Source organism: Sylvia atricapilla, chromosome 29, assembly GCF_009819655.1.
Source record: "Sylvia atricapilla isolate bSylAtr1 chromosome 29, bSylAtr1.pri, whole genome shotgun sequence".
Taxonomy (NCBI): domain Eukaryota; kingdom Metazoa; phylum Chordata; class Aves; order Passeriformes; family Sylviidae; genus Sylvia; species Sylvia atricapilla.
The window spans coordinates 1,435,176-1,453,707 of record NC_089168.1 but is presented as its reverse complement, the minus strand read 5'-3'; the positions used below and the strand labels follow the sequence as shown (position 1 = coordinate 1,453,707).

The 18,532-nt window shown below is 57.7% G+C and overlaps 2 protein-coding genes across 4 annotated transcripts; one reads left to right on the top strand and one right to left on the bottom strand.

Annotated features, from left to right (window-relative positions):
* Window positions 1-5,649: 5,649 nt before the first annotated feature.
* On the bottom strand, window positions 5,650-12,943 carry CSAD (cysteine sulfinic acid decarboxylase). The gene is made up of 16 exons (XM_066337567.1): window positions 12,842-12,943; window positions 11,879-12,164; window positions 11,316-11,785; window positions 10,413-10,539; window positions 9,664-9,754; window positions 9,167-9,273; window positions 8,947-9,062; window positions 8,621-8,700; window positions 8,490-8,544; window positions 7,503-7,619; window positions 7,365-7,429; window positions 7,170-7,251; window positions 6,885-7,084; window positions 6,766-6,817; window positions 6,086-6,175; window positions 5,650-5,981 (listed from the first exon to the last, which is right to left on the bottom strand). The coding sequence occupies exons 3-16, from the start codon at window positions 11,457-11,459 to the stop codon at window positions 5,808-5,810; spliced, it is 1,500 nt and encodes a 499-aa protein (XP_066193664.1). The 5' UTR covers window positions 11,460-11,785; window positions 11,879-12,164; window positions 12,842-12,943; the 3' UTR covers window positions 5,650-5,807.
* ZNF740 (zinc finger protein 740) lies at window positions 12,937-17,590 on the top strand. 3 transcript variants are annotated; one of them, XM_066337577.1, is made up of 8 exons: window positions 12,937-13,037; window positions 13,727-14,023; window positions 15,317-15,448; window positions 16,492-16,578; window positions 16,682-16,741; window positions 16,884-16,998; window positions 17,086-17,204; window positions 17,304-17,590. In XM_066337577.1, the coding sequence occupies exons 2-8, from the start codon at window positions 14,015-14,017 to the stop codon at window positions 17,394-17,396; spliced, it is 615 nt and encodes a 204-aa protein (XP_066193674.1). In that variant the 5' UTR covers window positions 12,937-13,037; window positions 13,727-14,014; the 3' UTR covers window positions 17,397-17,590. The 3 variants fall into 3 exon arrangements, with proteins under 3 accessions (XP_066193674.1, XP_066193675.1, XP_066193676.1); XM_066337578.1 differs by lacking the exon at window positions 16,682-16,741; XM_066337579.1 differs by lacking the exons at window positions 16,492-16,578; window positions 16,682-16,741.
* The last annotated feature ends 942 nt before the right edge of the window (window positions 17,591-18,532 follow it).

Here is an 18,532-nt window from a genome sequence, read left to right as displayed (position 1 = left end):
ATCACAGTGTCCCTATCCCCATCCATGTGTCCCTATCCCCATCCAGGCATCCTGATCCTCATCCAGGTTTCCCTGTCCCCGTGCCCACCCTGCCCACCCTCACACCACGTGCTCCCTGCGGTGCCTCCGGAGCTGGGCAGGGTTCCAGAAAGTGTCCCCACACTCGGGGCAGAGATGAGGCTGCTCTCACCCATGGGTACGGTGGTGTCGCCGCAGGTTGGAGCTGACGCTGAAGCTCTTCCCGCATTCCCCACATCTGTACAGCCGCTCCCCAGTGTTTGTCCGCTGGTGCTGTACCAGTGCCGAGCTCTCCCCGAAGCGCTTCCCGCAGTCCCGGCATCCGAAGGGCTTCTCCCCAGTGTGGATGCGCTGGTGGGTAGCCAGGTTGGAATTCTGGCTGAAGCCCTTCCGGCAGGCACTGCAGGTGAATGGTCGCTCCCCAGTGTGGGTGATGCAGTGCCGTGCCAGGTCTGAGCTCCGGCTGAAGCCCTTTCCACACTCCATGCAGACAGTGGGGTGCAGGCCATCCCCCTCTGGCCCCAGCAGCTCCTTCAGGGGGCTTGGTCCCCCCACAGGGGACCTGGGGGGCTTCCGGCATTGCCGAGCTGGGCCGAGCTGGGCTGTAGGAGAGGGGGACGGGCATCAGCAGAGAAGGGCAGGGACAGGGACCTGGAGGGCCCCTCATCCCATCAGGACCTGCCCTCTGTCCCTTCCCATCCTTACCTGCCCTTTGCAGCTGGCACCTGCTCCAGGCCCTCTGTCCCATCCTAGTCCCACTGGTATCTTCATCGTTCTGCCATCCTTTCCATCCTCTTTTCCATTCCACTCTCTTCCTCTCCCTTTTCCATTCGTTTTCCACACTGTCCATCCTATTTGTACCTGCTCTATCCCCACTGTCCTTTCCCCATTCTCTTTTCCACCTTCTCTAGCCTCTCTTCCCCTTTTCCCATCCTCTCTTCACCTTCCTTTTCCCATCCTTATCTCCCATTCTCCATCCCCTCCTCCCATTCTCCATCCCCTCTTCCCCTTCTCCACCTCCTCTGAGCCTTCTCCATCCCTTCTCCCCCTGCCCCATCCCTGCTGTCCTTTCCCCATCCTTTCTTTCCCTTCCCAAACCCCTTTCCATCTTCTTCATCTCTTTCCCCCCTTCCCCATCCCTGCTAGCACCTCTTCCCTCCCCTTTCGAACCCCCATCCCTATCGTATTTCAAAGCCAGAGTTCAGTTCTCCTCCATTCCCACCCATACAAGGGTGTGAGATTGGAGTCAAGGGGGACCAAGGACTGGGACAGAAATGGAGGTAGCACCACCCAGGGATGACCCCAAACTCCCTCTGGAAACCAGGGATGGAGTTGGGGTACCCAGAAATACCCCTGCACCCCAAAATCAGGACACCGTCATGCCATGGGCTTGGGGCAACCCTGCACCTCAATACTGGGACATCCCCATCAGGTGAGATTGGGATATTCTACACCCCAAAATCAGGGGACCCCCATTCCATGGGATTGGGAAAGCCCTGCAGCCCAATATTGGGGCACTCCCATGCCATGAGATTAGAACCCTGCACCTCCAAATCAGGTGATATTGACCCTGAACTCTGGGGTTGTGGTGCCACCATATCCTGGGATCAGGGCACCCTCATACCCTGGGATAGGGGTACCCCATTCCATGTGAATGACATATCCCTGTACCCCAACACTGGGACACCCCCATTCCATGGGAATGAGACATCGCTGCACCCCAGGACAGGGGTACCCCTGAGCTGCGGGATCAGGGCACCATCTTACCCTGGAATTGGGACAACCCCTACTTGGAACAGGGCACCCCACACCAGGGGAACAGGACAGCCCCAGATTCCTATTCTGGGATTGGGGAACCTCTGTACTCCAGGATCAGAGTACCCCATTCCATGGGACTAGGACACTCCCACATCCCTGGGGCACCCCGTGTACTCCTGTGCCACAGGAATGTGACACCCCCATATCCTGGGGTGTGAGAAATGGGAATACCTTGGAACTGGGGTACCCTACACAATGGCAACACAACACTCTCACACCTCTGTGTCCCCCCTTACCCTGGAATTGAGGTTCCCCTATGTCATGGGAATGGGGTACCCTGGCACTCCTAGGATTCCCTTATCTTGGGATGGAGTCATGTCCATACTGTGGGATGAGGGTACCTCTACACCATGGGACCACAATGCCCAGGCACATACCTGGGACACCCCCCAGGACCTGGATCCCTCTCTCAGGTTTGAGGTCTCCCAGTACCACGGGAGCAGGTCCCCTCTCATCATTGCAGGTCCCCAGAGGACCCCCAAAAATGCACCCACTCACCCCCTCCGCGATTCCAGGGGGCCTCCTCAGAACCTCTTACCGTGGCCAGAGGCCTCTTTTGCGAGAGGTGGGGTGGTCTCACCTGTGGGGGGCGCTTCGAGCAGCAGAGCGTCCCGGAGATCCGGAGGATCAGGGGAATCTCGGGCGGCCGACACCTCCCCCGCTTCCATCGCCGTAGAGGGGAGTACTCTGCCGGGAGGAGAGAACTGGGGTGACCCGAGGACACTCCAAGGTGGGGAGAGGGGTCGCTGCCGCCCCCAAGGGAAGGATCCCGCCTGCCCCCAACCCCGCTCCGTGCCCCTCCTGGTGCTGGGGACACACACACAGAGTGACATGACGTCACCACCCTCGTCCCACCCACAGCCCCTCCCATTCACCCCATGGAGGAACCCCTAAATTTGGGGAGGGTTGCTTCCTCTCGCCCCTCCCCTCGCACCGCAGCCATCGCGGAGGCCCTGGGAAGGGGAAGCGGAAAAAGAAAAGGATAAGGGGAGGGGAGGGCGAAGGGGAGTTGCTCAGTCTCAGTTTGGCGGGGGGGTGTCCCCGGTGGTCACTCACCGTTGTTGGGGAGCAGAGGGGGTCTCAGGGGATCCCCGGTGGTCACACACCGCTGTTGGGGAGCAGAGGGGGTCTCAGGGCATCCCCGGTGGTCACTCACTGCTGTTGGGGAGCAGAGGGGGTCTCAGGAGATCGGACGAGGGCGGGCGGACGGAAGGGCTCCCGTGCGGCCGCCAGTGCCACAGTGCGCTGAGGTGGGAGGCCTCCGACTACCCACAATCCGCCTAAGGCGACCCCCCCAAAACCCGCCCCCAGGAGGGAGTCCACCTACCCCAAAAAAAGAGGAACAATAGGGACCCTCCCATCATCGGTGGTGGAATGGACCTGGGGGACTCGGGGGGAGGGGTGGCTAGATCAGTCTCGTTTGGGAGGACACTGGAGGGGGCACTTTGGGAAGGTTGCAGTTCGGGAGCGCTGGGGGCTTTGAGGGATACATGGGGATATAGGGGCTGCTGTGGGATTAGGGGGATTGGGCCATACTGGGCTGGCTGCGGAGATTGGGGGATAATGGATTTCTGGGAGATTGGGGGATACTGGGGTGTCAGGGATGATGAGGAGGATGGGGAACTGGGGTGTCAGGGATAATGAGGAGGATGGGGAACTGGGGACTGAGGGAACTGGGGGTTGCTGGGGGGATTGGGGAATACTGGGGGGATTGGGTAATTGTGGAGTCTGGGGAAACTGGGGAATTGGGTGGGTGCTAATGGACCTGGCGGGTACGGGAGGATGCTGGAAGACTAGGAAGTGCTGGGAGATACTGGAGGCACTGAGGAATTGCAGGGACTACTGAAGGGTTACTGGGGGAATGCAGGATACTGGAGGATACTAGGGGAGCTGACCATTGGGAGAACTTTGGCGACTTGGGCTTAGGGGTTGACGTGAGAGACTAGGAGTAACTGCGGGGACTGAGAGACTGGGGGTACTGGAAGTGACTGAAGGATTGGGGAGTATCGAGAATTATTGGGGAATACCGGGGGACTTTGGGCACTCGCGGCCGGGCACTGACCGAAGACTCGCCGCACTCCCGAGCGACCTCCGGACCCCGCCACGGCCGGCCGCAGGCCCGCCCCGCCAGGCGGAGCCGCGCCCCGGCCACGACACGCCCCGGCCATTCAAACCAAGCCCCGCCCCCGTTGCCACGGCAGCCGCTGTGGCGGGAGCGGAGGCCACGCCCCCTGCTCAGGCCACCGGCCCCTCTCCCCAGCCGGAACCGCGGCGGCGGGAGCGGAGCGCGGGGAGAGCGCGGCGGGTTCGCGGGGGAGAACGGGCGGCTGGAGGGGAGAACAGTAGGGAGGCACCGAGGGCACCGCGAGATCGTGGGGACCCGGAACAAAGGGCACTAGCCACACGGCGGAGGCATCGGGGAGGGACATCATGGGGGGCCAGGACAGAGTGGGGGCGCTGGGGTGACACTCGGGAGTCTCAGACCGAGGGCAGGTGGGGTGCTCTAGAGAGACACGGGGAGGGCACAGCCCCGGGGCAGGGTGGAGGCACCGGGGACACCAGGAAAAGCCCTCGGGCTGGGCGGTGACCCATCTACCATCAGTTTGTGGAGCACGGGGTGACCCCCTTCCACCCCAAATTTTTAGGGGCCGGGGGTGGCCCTCTTTTCCCCCTACTTTTTGGGCTGCGTCGTGACCCCTCTTTTCCAACTTTTGTGTCCCAGGAGTGACCCCACTTCCCTGCAGGATTTTCTGCCCCGATGGAGAGGGATGAGAGGGTGACGCTGCTGGAGGTGCACCAGGCGCTCCCGGATGAGCAATTCCAGAGCCTGAAGTTCCTGCTGGAAGGGCAAGTTCCTGCCGGGCTTCTGCTCCCGGCATCGCGCCCCGAGTTGTGCCGGATCCTCCTCCAGCGCTTCCCGGGGAATTCCCTGCATGTGACTGCCAGGATCCTGCGGCAGCTCGGCCGTCTCGACCTCATCCAGCGCTTCCAGCTGCCCCTGGAAGAGCAAATCCCGAAGGAAACTCCCTGTGAAGCTAATGGGGACATCCCCAAGGTGAGAGGGGACCCCACTTCAGGACACTGTCCTGGTGGGATTCCAGCTGCACCCATGAATCCCCGGCGCTTGACAGAGAAGGATTTGATGCAAGTCGCCCAAAGATTGGGAAAAGAGTGGCAGGAAGTAGGAATTCTGCATCTAGGGCTGGAGCGAAGCCGGCTGGAGCAGATCCAGGAGGAAAATCCCAGCAATCCCGTCCTGTGGAATTTCGAGATGCTGCGGGAGTGGCAGCGGCGGGAGCGACACGAGGCCACAGCGTCCCAGCTCCGATCCTGCCTTGAGCATGCCCGGCTTGATCCCGGAATCCTCGACTTCCTCCAGAGTCTCCAGGGGAACTGAGGGACCCCCAAACCCCATTTCAGGGGGAGAGGGGTGTAATATCAAATTAATGTAAAATTGGGACCATTAAATGTTGTTTTATTCCATGAGTGTGGAATTTTGGGATCAAGCGCCAAGAACTTTCATCTTAATTCCTGATTTAAAGATTCCAGGAGGAAGTCTAGGCTCTGCTCCACTTCCTTAGAGATGGAGGCAGCAGGTTTTGCGGTACCCTCCCAAGAGTCTTTTGGATGCTGACAGATTCCCTTCCATACAAATTCCAACCTCAGGAGCTTCAAGAAGTCATAGGAATTTCAGGAGAATCACAAGGCTGCTACATCCTGATCCAGAATCCACAACCTCCTCTGGAGCTTCCAGGGGAATTGAAGGACCCCTTACACCCCAAACCCCATTTTGGGGGATGGGGTTATATCAAATTATTATCAGAACCATTAAATGCTGTTTTATTCCATAAATGCGGAATTTTGGGGTAATTTCCAATTTTGGGACGGGGGAAGGAAATCAAGGCTCCACTCCTCTTCCTCAGGGACGGGGGGCAGGTTTTGGGGTCTTTCATAGGGGTTTTTGGGAGTGCTCATAGATCCCAACCCAGTTCCTGGATCTCATCCAGGAAGAAGTCCAGGTCCTGGCGAGTGACAGCAGGATTGGTGATAATCTGCCGGAAGAAGTTGACCCGGGATCCATGGGGTTGGTAACCCACCATCATGGAGCCTCTCCGGATCATCTTTTCCTTGATGGCTGGGGCCACCTAGAGGGAAACACCATTTCGGGGGGATTTTGTTTTTATTTTTGGGTGATTTTTTTGGATTTTGGAGGGCTGTTGTAGGGGGGAATTTGGAATTCTGGGCTCACCTTTCCCAGTTTGTCCCAGAATTCTGGGGAGCTGTCCTGGCCCCGCAGGCTCGGCGGGATGAACCAGAAGCAGAGGTTGATAAATTCTGGCTGTGGGAAGAGGAAGGAGATCAAGGCCATTCACTCAATTCCCAAGATTTGATGAGGATTCAGACCTCCAAGAATTCAGCCATGTGTATTTAATTGTCTGGGATTGGAATCTGCAGCATTTAAACCTCCAAAATGGAAACTTCCAGGATGATTTAAAATTCCAGGATTATTAAAATCTCTGGGATTTAAATTCCAGGATTTAAATCTCCAGGATTTCAACCTCTGGGGTTAATCCTCAGAGATTCAAACCTCTGGAGAATGATTTAAAACCTCCAGGATTTCAACCCCTGGGATGATTTAAACCTCTGGAATTCCAATCTCCAGGATTTCAGACTCTGGGATTTAAACCTCTGGCATTTGTACTCAGGGATCTAAACCTCCAAGATTTAAACTTCTGGGACAATTCTAACCTCTGAGATTTCAGCCCATGGGATTGAAAACTCTGGAATTTAAACCTTGGGAATTCAAACCTTTGGGATTAATCCCCTGGGAGTTAAACTTCCAGGATGATTTAGACCTGTGGCATTCCAAACTCCAGGACTCTTAGAAGAGTCCACATTCCCCATCCCACATTCCAGCGTCATCCCTACCTCCATCACCAGCTGGAATCCCTCCCTCCTCTTCACCTGCTCCAACAGATACCTGGGGGGAACAAAGACGTGAAGCCCAGTTTGGGATGGTGGAGGGTCCCCCCAGTCCCGGGGCTCACCGAGTGGCAGCGAACGCCCGCTCCACACGCTGTCCCAGCCCCTGGGTTCCCACGGCTTTCCAGAGGATCCAGAGCTTGAGACCATCGGCGCGGCGGCCGCACTGGGGGCTCTTGTCCCCTGTGTCCAGGGACACGTCATAGAACTTGTCCCGCTGGAACAGGTACGAGGCCCCCACACCGTGGCAGCGCTGCAGGAGCCCCTGGGAGGACCACAGGGCACCAAAATAAATGAGGGGGCCTGGGGAGATATCCCAGGGGCGGGAATTCAGGACGGGGGGCACCTACAGAGCTGTCACGGAGCAGGAATGCTGAGCACTGCAACCCCACCATCAACAGCTTGTGGGGATTCCAGGTCACCGAGTCAGCTCTGGTGGGAGGGAACAGCAGAGTTTGGGGGGCCTTGTGGGGAAAAGAGGATCCCCAAAAACTCGGACGGGGAAGGGTAGGACCCTTTTTGGGGGGCAAGGGGAGGGGACACACCTGTGGATGCCAGCAAGGAGGTGACGGAGTCGGGGGGACAGGAGGGCGCTGCCCCCCCACGCTGCCTGCAGGGAAAGGGGGATCAGTGCCCACAGGGGGACCCTCGGACCCCCCCAACCAGGGACCCCCCGAACTCACATCCACATGCAGCCACAGCCCGTGGCGAGCACAGATGTCGGCGATGGCATCCAGTGGGTCAAAGGCACCCAGGACAGTGGTGCCACTCGTGGCACACACAAAGAGGGGCTCCGAGCCCTGGGGGAGATTATAGAGTGGTCTGGAGGTGTTGGGGGGTACAGGGGGAATGGAAGGGGGGTAGAAGGGAGGGGGAGCACAGGGAGTCGAAGGTGGCCAGGATGGTGGCACAAAGAAGGGGCTCCATGTCCTGGATGGGGGACATTTAGGGGAGCTTTGGGAGGGGCTGAGGGGGAATCTGAGAGGGTTTGAGGGGGATTTGCAGAGGATCTGAGGGGGTCTGGGGATGACCTGGGGAGGCTTGAGGGGGATTTGAGGGATAGGAGACAGGAGGACACAGACAGTTGAAGGTGCCTAGGATGGTGGCACAAAGAAAGGGCTCCAAGTCCTGAGGGAGCATTTGGGCAAGCTTTTGGGGTGATTTGGACCTGGAGAGGTTTTGGTTTATCTAGGAAGGCGTAGGCACAAGGGGGCAGTGGCATAGAAAAAGAAAGGGCTCCAAGCCCTGGGTAGGCATTTGAGGAGGCTCACAGGAAGGTTGGTGGGATTGGAGGATATTGGGCATGCAGGAAACAGGGTTTAGAGGACTTCGGGGAAGACAGGGGACTTCAAGGGGGGACAGGAGGCCTGGGGAGGACAGAGGACATTGGGTGCATTGGAGGGTTGAAGGGACAGTGGGGTGGGGGGCATTGGAGGAGATTCAGGTTCTGGGGGGACATTGGGGAGATTTGGGGAGACAGTGGGGGAACATGGGGGGTTTTGTGGACATGGAAAGGGCTTTGGGAACATTGGAGAGGCATTGGGGACTTAGAGGGGGACACATAGAGTTTGAGGGAGTTTTGGGAACATTGGGAAGGCCATCAGGAATTCTGGGAAGCATTGGGAAGTTTGGGGGGCTTTGGGGATGTGGGGAGTGCAGCCTCTCCCCACCTCAGCTTTCACCCTCTGGATCTCCTTCTCCAGCTCTTCTGGAATCATCTTCCCCCTGAGAGAAAAGCACAGGGATGGAAACACAGAGGGACTCCCTGACCTGGGGCCCCACGGGACCTCCCAGCACCTACATCTCATCTGTCCGCACCAGGTGAACGTTGTCTGTGCCGATTCCCAGGAGAGCAGCTCCTTTTAGGATGGAATAATGGCTCTGGGCAGGAAAACAGGACCAAGATTGGGGGGCCTCAGGAACCATATTTTGGGTAACCTCAGGGACCAGGCTTGAGGTGACCCCAGGGACCAGATTTGGGGTGATCCCATGGGCCAGGTTTTGGGTGACCTCAGTGGCCAGCTTTTGGGGTGACCCCATGGATCAGGTTTAGGGCAACCTCCAAGGATCAGTTTTGGGGTGAAGCAGGATCAGGTTATGGGGAGACCCCAAGACCCCCACTCCCACCTCCTGGGATGCAAACAGGCCCAGACGAGGCAGGTCCCAATTCCCTCTGCTCCGGCTCTCTGGGAAGCGCCGGAATCGTGCCACATTCATAGCCAACATGTTGGACATAGAGCCCCCTGCCCAGGGACAGGGACCTCCGTGTCACCCCCGGGGCACCATGGACAGGCTGCCAGAGGGAGAAGGGGGGCCAGGAATAACCCTCAGGAAGGATCCAGAATACCAGGAGCGAAGATCCCATCACCGCTGCTCCACCCCACGAGCTCCCGGAGCTTGGCCAGGACTTGCTCCTCCATCAGCACCAGCACTGGGGCCACCTCATATGTGTATCTGGAAGGGCCCAGCAGCAGTTGGAGGGCTCCCCTCCCCCTGAAACCTCAGAACCCCAAACACCTTTCCCCCAAGCCTCAGCACCCCCAAACCTTCCCACTCAGCAGCCAAAACCCTCCCCCCAGAACCCCCCCTCCATCAGCACCAGCACTGGGAGCTAGATCAGGGGAGTCAGGGCAGGGTTTGGGAGGATCCTCTCGCACTTGGGCTTCTCAACACCCCTAAAACCCTCCCTCTAAACCTCAGCACCCCAAAATCCTCCCCTCAGCACCTCCCACTCCACCAGAACTGGGCCTCCTCCCAGGTAGATCTGGGGGAGGGAGAGTCATGGCAGGTTTTTGGGGGTTCTCCCCACCCACCAGCCCCCATCTGGGGGTGTTGGGGGCTCACGGGCTCGTGTTGAGGGTCTCAGTGAGGAACCGCCCAGCCAGGGCATGGTGGTCAAGCCCTGAGAAAAGCTGGTTGAAGAACCGGCGGTGACCTGGGGGGACACAGAGAGGACATAGGGTGGTCAGGGGAGGACATGGTGGGGGCAAAGAGAGACATGGGAAGGGATAGGGAGAAATGGCAGGAGGCGGCTGGGGATGGCTGGGAGACAGGAAGATAAGGGAAAGACCTGTGAGGTTCAGAGGGAACATGGGAGTGTCATAAGGAGACTGGGGAGATGGGGGGGATATGGAGGGCAGAATGGGGGGTGAGAGGAAATGGGAAAACTGGAGGGCAAGGGGAATATAGGGGAATTAGGGAGGACACAGGAGGGACATGGAGGGACATGAGAGGATTGGGGATGAGTAGGGAGGGAACAGAAGGGGCATGGGGGAACATGGGGCAGTTCGAGGAGACATAGGGGATCAGAGAGTAGACATGGGAGGGAAATGGAGGGTCGGGGGCAGTCAAAGGAGACAGGGAAGATCATGAGGAACATGGAAGGGGAAATGGCAGGGCTACAATGTTTGACACTGAGAGGCACCAGGGGCCAAATTGGGAACCACTGGGGCTGAACCAGGACCTGTTGGGCTAAAGTGGGAGGTGCCGTGCCAAACTGGGAGTTTGTGCAGGGCTAAACTGGGAGGCACTGGGCCTGCCCTGGGACTGTTCTCCTGTGTACTGGTGTGCACTGGTGTGTACTGGCAGCGCACCAGTGCGGACACTGAGGCGCAGAACGTCCCGGCAGCGCTGCAGGAGCCTCTCCTGCCCCTCCCTGTTGCTCCGCAGCTCCAGATCCAGCAGCTCCCGCAGCTCCTGGGGCTCCTTCCACTCACACACCTGGGAATGCACTGGGAATGACTGGGAGGGCCTGGGAACAGGACTGGAAACTGGACAGGGAATGGGCTGGGAATGGCGTTGAGAATGGGACTGGTACTGGCACTGGGACTGTGAACAGAATGAGGAATGGGAATGAGACTGGGGCTGGAAGTGGGATTGCAAATGGGAATGGAAATTAAAACAAGATTGGGAATGAGAATGGGACTGCAACTGGGACTGCAACTGGGACTTATTCTCATTCCCAACTCCAGTCCCACTCCCAATCCTGTTCCAAATATAAGACTGAGAATGGGGCTGAGAATGGGAAAAGGATTGGAAATGGGAATGAGACTGAGAATGGGATTGGGAATAGGACTGGCTATTGAAACAGGGCTGGAAGTGAGACTTGTATTATGAACGGGATTGGGAATGGAAGTGGAACTGGGATTCAAATGGGAATGGGACTGGGAAAGGAGCAATATTATAACCCCCTCCCCCTTCCATATCTGCTTCCAGTCACACACTTGGGAATGACTGGGAATAGGATTGGGAATGACGGGGAATAGGATTGGGAATGACTGGGAATGAGAATGGGATTGGGACTGGGACAGGAAATGACTGGGAATAGGACAGGCAACAGGGAGGACTGGGGACCCCACCCCCTCTCAGGGGGCTCCTTCCAGTAACACACCTGCAGGTGCAGGAATGGCATTGGGATTGGGATTGGGAATGAGACTGGGACTGGGATGGGGTGGGATTGGGGACCCCCACCCTCCTGAGTGCTCTGGTGTCCTAACCTTCTGTGTCACGTCTGTGCTCTTCTGCACGCCCTCCTCCAGCAGGATCTGGAACACTTCCTGCAGGAATTCCTCCCCGGCGGCAATGTCCAGGCCAGGATCATCCAACGGGATGCTGTCCCAAATCTCAGAGGGCTCAGCCATGGCAGGAGAACACAAGGAGACCCTGAATGCGCCGGGAGGGACCCTGGGCCTGGAATTGGCAGAAGGTGACAGGATGGGGAATCCCAGGATGAGCTTCCCCTGGAAGGAGTTAATCCTGGGATAAAGTGATCCCGGGCCAAGATTCTCCTGGGATAAGACGGTCCCAGAATGATGTGATTAGGTGGGATAAGGATCACCTGGAATAAGATGATCCCAGGATTACCTTCTCCCTGGAAGTAGGTGCTCCTGGGATAAGATTCTCTCAGGATGAAATTCTCCTGGGATAAGGTGATTCCAGAATTCTGTTATTCTGGAATGAGGTAATTCTGGGACAAGATGATCACAAAATTAGGTGTTCCCAGGAGGGGTTTCTCCAGGGTTCAGGCTCTCTGGACTCAGGTGCTCCCAACTCCTCTCACCTCTGCCAGCTGGAATTTTCCAGGATCAGGTGCTGCCAGGACCAAGTTCTTCTGGGATGAGGTGATCCTGGGACGAGGTGATCCCAGAATTAAGTGCTCCCAGGAGCAACTTTTCCTGGAGTCAGGCTCTCCTGGGATCAGGCTCTCCCAGCTTCTCTCTCCCTTCCCAGGATGGAATTTCCTCTGATCACGTTGCCAAGGGGCAAGGAGCAGAGTCCAGGACTCAGGAAGGAGCCCCAGAGGGTTCTGGGGACAGGAGGGCAGGGTCAAGGCTGTATCCCTGGATCTGTGTGAAGAGGGAAGAGTGGTAACCTCACATGTCCTCCCACTCCCAGTGTCCCCACAACCCATTCCCAGTATGGCCCCCACCCATTCCCAGGGCCCCCAAACCTATTCCCATTGTCCCTCCTGTCCCCAGTGTATTCCCCCCCTGCTATCCCTAGTGTAGCCCCATCACTCCCAGTGTGTCCCTCTACAAGTGTTTGGTGTCCCCCTTGTCCCCAGTGTCCCCCCCAGTCCCAGAGCCCCATTTCCAGTATCCCCCTCAATTTTCAGACACCAAAGGGAGGGCCAGTACCATCTCCGGGGGGTAATTAAGGGGAGCAGAGAAAAGAGAGGGACCAGCCCCCAAAAGGGGTCACGAGGAAGACCCCAAAGGGAGCGGTCTGAGTGGGGGGGGGGAGGCCTAAAGGGGGGTTGTAGTAGGAGGTCCCCAACGGTGGGTCGCAAATGGGGGCACCGGCGTGGGGGGGCGTCGGGGGAGGATTGTCGGGGGGGGAGGGCGTCGGTCCCGCCCCTGGGGAGGACCGAGGAAGTCGGGGGTGGGATCGGGCCGTAGTCGGTCCCTATCTCGGTGAGTCAGGGGGGATCAAGGCGGTGGGTCCCTCTCCTGGGGGTGGGTCAGAGGGGGTCGGGGGTCTCGGAGGATCCAGGCCGCGCCGTTGCCTTGGCAACTTCCCTCACCCACGATGGCGGCACGGGGCTCGGCGTCAGGCCACGGCTCTGCGCATGCGCAAGGCAGCCCTCACTTCCGCCCGGTGCTCAGCGGCTCCGGAAGTGGCGGTGGGGGCGGGGGTTTCCGATTCCGGGTGGTGGTGGCGGCGGCTGGGGGGCGGCGGGGCCGGGCTCGGGCGGTCGGAGCGCGGAGGGGCCGCAGCAGGTACGGACCGACTTTCCCCCCCGACACTCCCCCAGGGACCCTCCGGCACCCTCGGGGCCGCTCGGACCCCGCCCAGCACCGGGGCGCCGTTCCCACCGGGGATGGTAGAAGGGAAACGGGCTAGGGGTGGGAGGGGGATGGGGAGGGATTGGGGGGAGGTCCCTAACGAGAGAGGCGGCCCCGATCCCCGGTGTGGCCCCTCCCGGCGTGACCCTTCCCAGGCCTTTCCCCGGTTAGGATACCGCCGCTGGGAACCCCCGGTAACATCCCCCTGCTCTCCCTGGGATCTCCCCGGTGTGACCCACCCCGCCCCGTCCCCTCTCTGGTCGTCCTCGGGTATGATTTCCCGCTGGGACCCCTCGCTATGATGACTCCCCCCCCCGTGTCACCCCCCCCGACCCCCCCAACTCCTGCAGGTTACAGACACCCCCGGGATCCCCCAGAATCATCCCCACCCCCACCTCCCCCTGCCCTGGGACCCCCCCTCTAGAGTCACCCACCCCCGGGACTCCCTTTCCCCCCCTTTCCGCAGGGCCAGCTCCTATTCCAGGAATTTCCCCCGCGAGTGCCATCCTGTCGTGGGATACCCCCCTCATTCCTCGAGGGGGTGTCACTGTTCCCCTCTCACCCCGAGGTCCTTCCCTTTGGTCCCCCCTTTGACCTCCCTTTTTCCCACTGTTTCCCTCCAGGCGGATCCCCTTGGATTCAGCTCCATCCCCGAAGATCCACCGCCCGCCCAGCTCGGGGGGTCCCGGCTTCGGGGGGGGGGCCGGCCCTGTGTCCCCCCCCTTCCTGCCCCAGTGGCCCCCCCGGAAGGAGGAAGAAGAGGAGGAGGAGAAGGAGGAGGAGGAGGAATGGCGGCGCCGTGGCGGGTACTGGAGCCCGCCCAAAAATCCATAAAAATTTACTGATCCCACCTTTTCTTACCCCAAACGAGCTTTACCTGGGCGAGAAGTAAGGCCAAAGGCTCCCACAGCATGGCTCAGGTAATGAGCCCCCACCCCCTGCATCCTGACACCCCCAGGCCCAGGAATTTGGGGGACCAACAGCCCCCAAAAAATGGGAAAGGGAAAGAAGAGGGGAGAGACCTGGAGCTGGAGCTTCCCTCCCTCTGCGCCGGGGTGGGGGTGCCTCTCCATCCCCCCATCCTGTTCCAGGGAGATACCCTAGGATTATCCCTGTTTTCCCCAAGATTATCCTGATTTTCTCAAAAAATATCTTGAATTCTCCTCTTAGCCCTGAGGGCCTGTCAGACCTCAAAAAAGAAAGTTCAAGCTGCCCCTCCACACTTGGGGTTCTTCCCGGTCTTCCCAGGATCATCCCAAAATTTCCATAGTATTATCCCAATTTTTTTCCCAGGATTTCCCTGGTAGCCGTTAGGGCCCCAATAAAGGCAGATCAGTAGTTCAGTATGCAGTTTGGGGGTGTCTTTGTCTTCCCCCACCTTCCCCTCCCCATTTTTGAGATTTTTGCAGAGTTATTCCTGAATTCTCCCAGTTTCTGCTGGAATTGTTCCAGTTTTCCCTGAGATAATCGAAATTTCCCCCAGGAGTGTCTTGAAATTTCCTGTTATCCATTAGATCCTCTCTGGGCTGGAATAAAGGATTTCAGACACACCTTGGGGTCTTCCCAGAGTTACCTCAGAATTATCACAGTTTTCCCTGATATTCTCCCAGAATTTTCTCAGGTTTATCCTGAATTTTCCTTGTGATTATCACAGTTTTCTCCAGGATTCCCCAAATTTCCTGGTAGCCTTTAGATCCTGTCAGGCCTCAAATAAGCCGTTGAGCTCCCCCAAGCCCTCCTTCTTCAGGGCTCTTTCCAGAATTATTCAGGAATTATCCCAAATTTTCCCCATAATTCCCCACTTTTTTCCTGGGATTATTCCTGAATTTCCCATTAATCCTTAGGTCCCAACAGGCTGCAAAAAAGGGGGTTCAACATCCTCCATTCCTAGTTTTGGGGTCTTCAGTTCTGCCCTGGGTTTATCCCACTTTTCCACAGGAGTATCCCAAAGTTTGCTGCACAATTCCCTTGATTTTCCAGTTGGCCTTAAATCCTCATTGGGCTGAAAGAAGAGGGTTCAACTCCCTCTGTTCTACTTCAGGGTCTTCCCAGAATTATTCTGGGATCATCCCAAATTTCTCCTGCCATCATCCCAAGTTTCCCCAGGATTATCCCAGATTTCCCATCAGGGCCCAGAAGCAGGGGGCTCCTGCTCCAAGGGGCACCCTGGCATTCCTGGGATGTGGGGCTGATCCCAGGGGTCCCTGTTCCAGGCGAGTCTCCTGGCCTGCGAGGGGCTCTCGGGCGTCTGCCTCGTCCCCACCGTCGCCAGCAAGAAGATGATGCCCAAATCCGGAGGGAAACAGGACGGGAGCCGGGAACGGGGCTCCAGCCCCGACCTCCTGGTACGGAGTGGGAACCCCTGGCTGGGATCTGGCACCTTCCACTGGGGGATCCCACCTTTACTTGGGGGTTTTTGCCTTTTAATTTGGGGGTTTATGCCTTTAGCTTGGCTTTTCCCACCTTTAATTTCTTTTTTTTCTGCTTTTATTTGGGGGGTTCTAACTAATTTTTTTCCCTGCTTTAATTTTGGCTATTCTGCCCCAAATTTGGCTTTTCCACTTGTAATTTGCTTCTTCCTCCTCTGATTAGAATTTTTTCTCCTCAGATTTGAGTTTTTCTCCATTTATTAATCCTTTTCTATATTTTATTTGACTTTTTCCCATTCTAATTTGGATTTCTCCTGCTTTAGTTTTCCTTCTTTATGGCTTATGGAAAAATGGCTTTTTCCTGCTTTAGTTTTCCTGCTTTTGTTTGATTTTCCCACTTCTCATTTGACCTTTTCCTGCTTTAATTGTGTTTTTTTGTCTTTTCATTTCCCATTTCTGGCCTTCACTTTATTTTCCTTCCTTCACTTGCCCTTACTGGATTTTTCCTCCTTCACTTGGATTTTTCCTCCTTTATTTGGTCTTTTCCTGTCTTGGAATTTCCTAATTCCATTGTTTCCCCTTCAATTCCATTATCCCCAACCTCCCCATTCTCTGCTTACCCTGAAACCCCTCTCACCAATTTCCTGCCCCTGTTTAATTCCTACCCCCCCAATTCCTGCTCCCCTAACCTCCCCCAATTCCTGCTTGCCCAATACTGTCTTCCCAATCCCGGCCGCCTTCCCAATCCCTCCCATTCCTGGTCCCCCAATCTGCCCTTCCCAAATGACCCCCCAATTCTTTCCCTCTTCCCAAACCCCCCACAATCCCTGCCCCCTCAACCCCCATCCCAATTCTTGCCCTCCAATTACACCTTCCTAACACCCTCCCCGCCAATTCCTGGTCCCACAATCCCCCTTCCCAATTCCCCCTCCCCAATTCCTGCCCTGTTCCCAACCCCTCCCAATTCTGTCCCCCAATCCCACCTTTCCAAACCCCTCCCCAATTCCTGCCCCCCCCAGTCCCTCCGCCAGGACCCCGACAAGCCCCGCGCCCGCAAGGACGACGATGCTCCTGAGGCCTCCAACCCCAAGAAATCCATGAAAAAGGCAGGTCCCATCCCCCAGCGGGGGGTCACCCCTCGATTTTGGGGTCTGGGGGGGTCGGGGGCCATCTCGGGGGCCGCTGACACCCCCTCGCCCCCCCCGGCAGCGCCGCAAGCGGGTTCCCGGCGCCGAGGGACCCCCGAGCTCCTCCCGCCGAGGATCCCAGGTTTGCCGCCGCGCCGCACGAGGAGGAGGAGGAGGAAGACAATCTCCCAAACTCCGGCAGGCGCAGGACGGCCGGGGGGGGGGATTTGGGGGGCTGCTGGGGGTCCCCCCGGCTCTGAACCCCCAAATCCCCCCCTTTTCAGATGGTGGTGATTGAGCAAAACGGCTCCTTCCAGCTCAAGAACTTCATCTGCGACCACTGTTTTGGCGCCTTCCGGAGCAGTTACCACCTCAAACGGCACATCCTCATCCACACTGGTAATGACCCCTCATTAATGAACAGCCCCCACCCCCGCGCTAATTCCCACCCCTCTCCCCGGCGCTAATTCCCGCCCGGAATTCCAGGGGAGAAGCCGTTTGAGTGCGACATGTGTGACATGCGCTTCATCCAGAAGTACCACCTGGAGCGGCACAAGCGGGTGCATAGCGGGGAGAAGCCCTACCAGTGCGAGCGCTGCATGCAGGTATTCCCGAGGAGAATTCCCATGTGGAATGGTGGGGCACTCTTGGGATTCACAGTGCAACCCCCCAGCCCCAGAACTGACACCCCCTTGTCCCCGCAGAGCTTCTCCCGCACAGACCGGCTGCTCCGACACAAGCGCATGTGCCAAGGCTGCCAGACCAAGACCCCTCCCGACTCCCAGCTCCTGCTGTGAAATCTGGGAATACCGGGAAGTTTAGGGGGTGCTGGAGGGGTGTTTCCTCCCGCACCCCCCCATCACCATGCTCTGCCTCACCTGGATTTCTAACCCCCTCTAAGGATGGGGAAGAACCTGAGTGCTGCCAGCATGAAAAAACTTGGATCTTTCCTGCCCTTCCAGCCTAAAAACTTGGATTATGATCCCAAAAATCCTCCTGAATCTTCAAGTGCCCCCCCTCATCGTTATACCCCCGAATCCACCCCTCCCCCTCTTAGGAAAGACTGGGAACCCCAAACTGCCCGAACTCCCAGCGGATCCAGGATACCTGTGCACAGGTAGGAGGGTCCCACTGGGAGCAGCATCATCAATCCCCCCTCTTCTTTGGGAAACAAGGAAAAACTGAAGATGTTGGGCGGGTGCTTCAGCTTTGGGGGGTGGGGCGGTTGTGCATCCCCTTTTTTTTTTTGGGAAATAGGGAAAAAAAATTAATTTGGGGAACCCCCTTGAGCAGCGCATCCTGTGGAACACTCAGTGGCACTTGCCATTTCCTCTAGAACTCCTTCAAGTTTTGTGGGGTTTCTCCTACTTCCATGTGTTTTTGGAGTGCTGCCTGTGTTCCCCCATGCTGGGAGGTCTGTGCCCTTGGGGGGAGGGGGCAGGGCTCCCCAGTTTCCTGGAAAATGCTGTTGCAAGGGCAAAGAAAACCCCTGGATCGGGGGCAAGCTGGAGTGGGCAGGAGCAGCCACAAGCCCCCAGAAACCACGAGGGCAGCCCCTGTTCTTCCCCCCATTTTGGGGGTGTCCCTGTCCCCCATCAGAGACTGCTCCAAGGGGCAAGAGAGATGAGTTCTTGCTCCCCATTTCTGTGCCCTGAACCCTGTTTCTGGGCCTGGAGGAGTTTTGGGGGTGACCCAAATTTGGGGGGCCTCCCGCAATTACACTTCAGAAAGGACTTTGGCTCTGCTGAGCCCTTCCCCCAAATTTGTGGGGCCCAGGGGAGCAGTCTGAGGGCTCTGGCATGGGTTGAGGTGCGGGGAGGGGTGGGTTGGGGCACTCCAGGGCCTCCCACCCTCGAGGGCTCCCACCTCCCTCACACCACCCCTCCCCTCTCTTGGCTTCATTTTTGGGGTGTTTTGTTGGGATTTAGGGTTT

Excerpts from the sequence above, each read along its gene's own strand:
- CSAD (XM_066337567.1), bottom strand. The coding sequence starts at position 11,459 with ATGGCTGAGCCCTCTGAGATTTGGGACAGCATCCCGTTGGATGATCCT. Across the intron at positions 8,701-8,946 it reads GCCTGTTTGCATCCCAGGAG|AGCCATTATTCCATCCTAAA; the intron begins GTGGGAGTGGGG and ends TTTCCTGCCCAG. Across the intron at positions 7,430-7,502 it reads GGCTGTGGCTGCATGTGGAT|GCAGCGTGGGGGGGCAGCGC; the intron begins GTGAGTTCGGGG and ends CTTTCCCTGCAG.
- ZNF740 (XM_066337577.1), top strand. Across the intron at positions 16,579-16,681 it reads CCAAGAAATCCATGAAAAAG|CGCCGCAAGCGGGTTCCCGG; the intron begins GCAGGTCCCATC and ends CCCCCCCGGCAG. Across the intron at positions 16,742-16,883 it reads CCTCCCGCCGAGGATCCCAG|ATGGTGGTGATTGAGCAAAA; the intron begins GTTTGCCGCCGC and ends CCCCCTTTTCAG.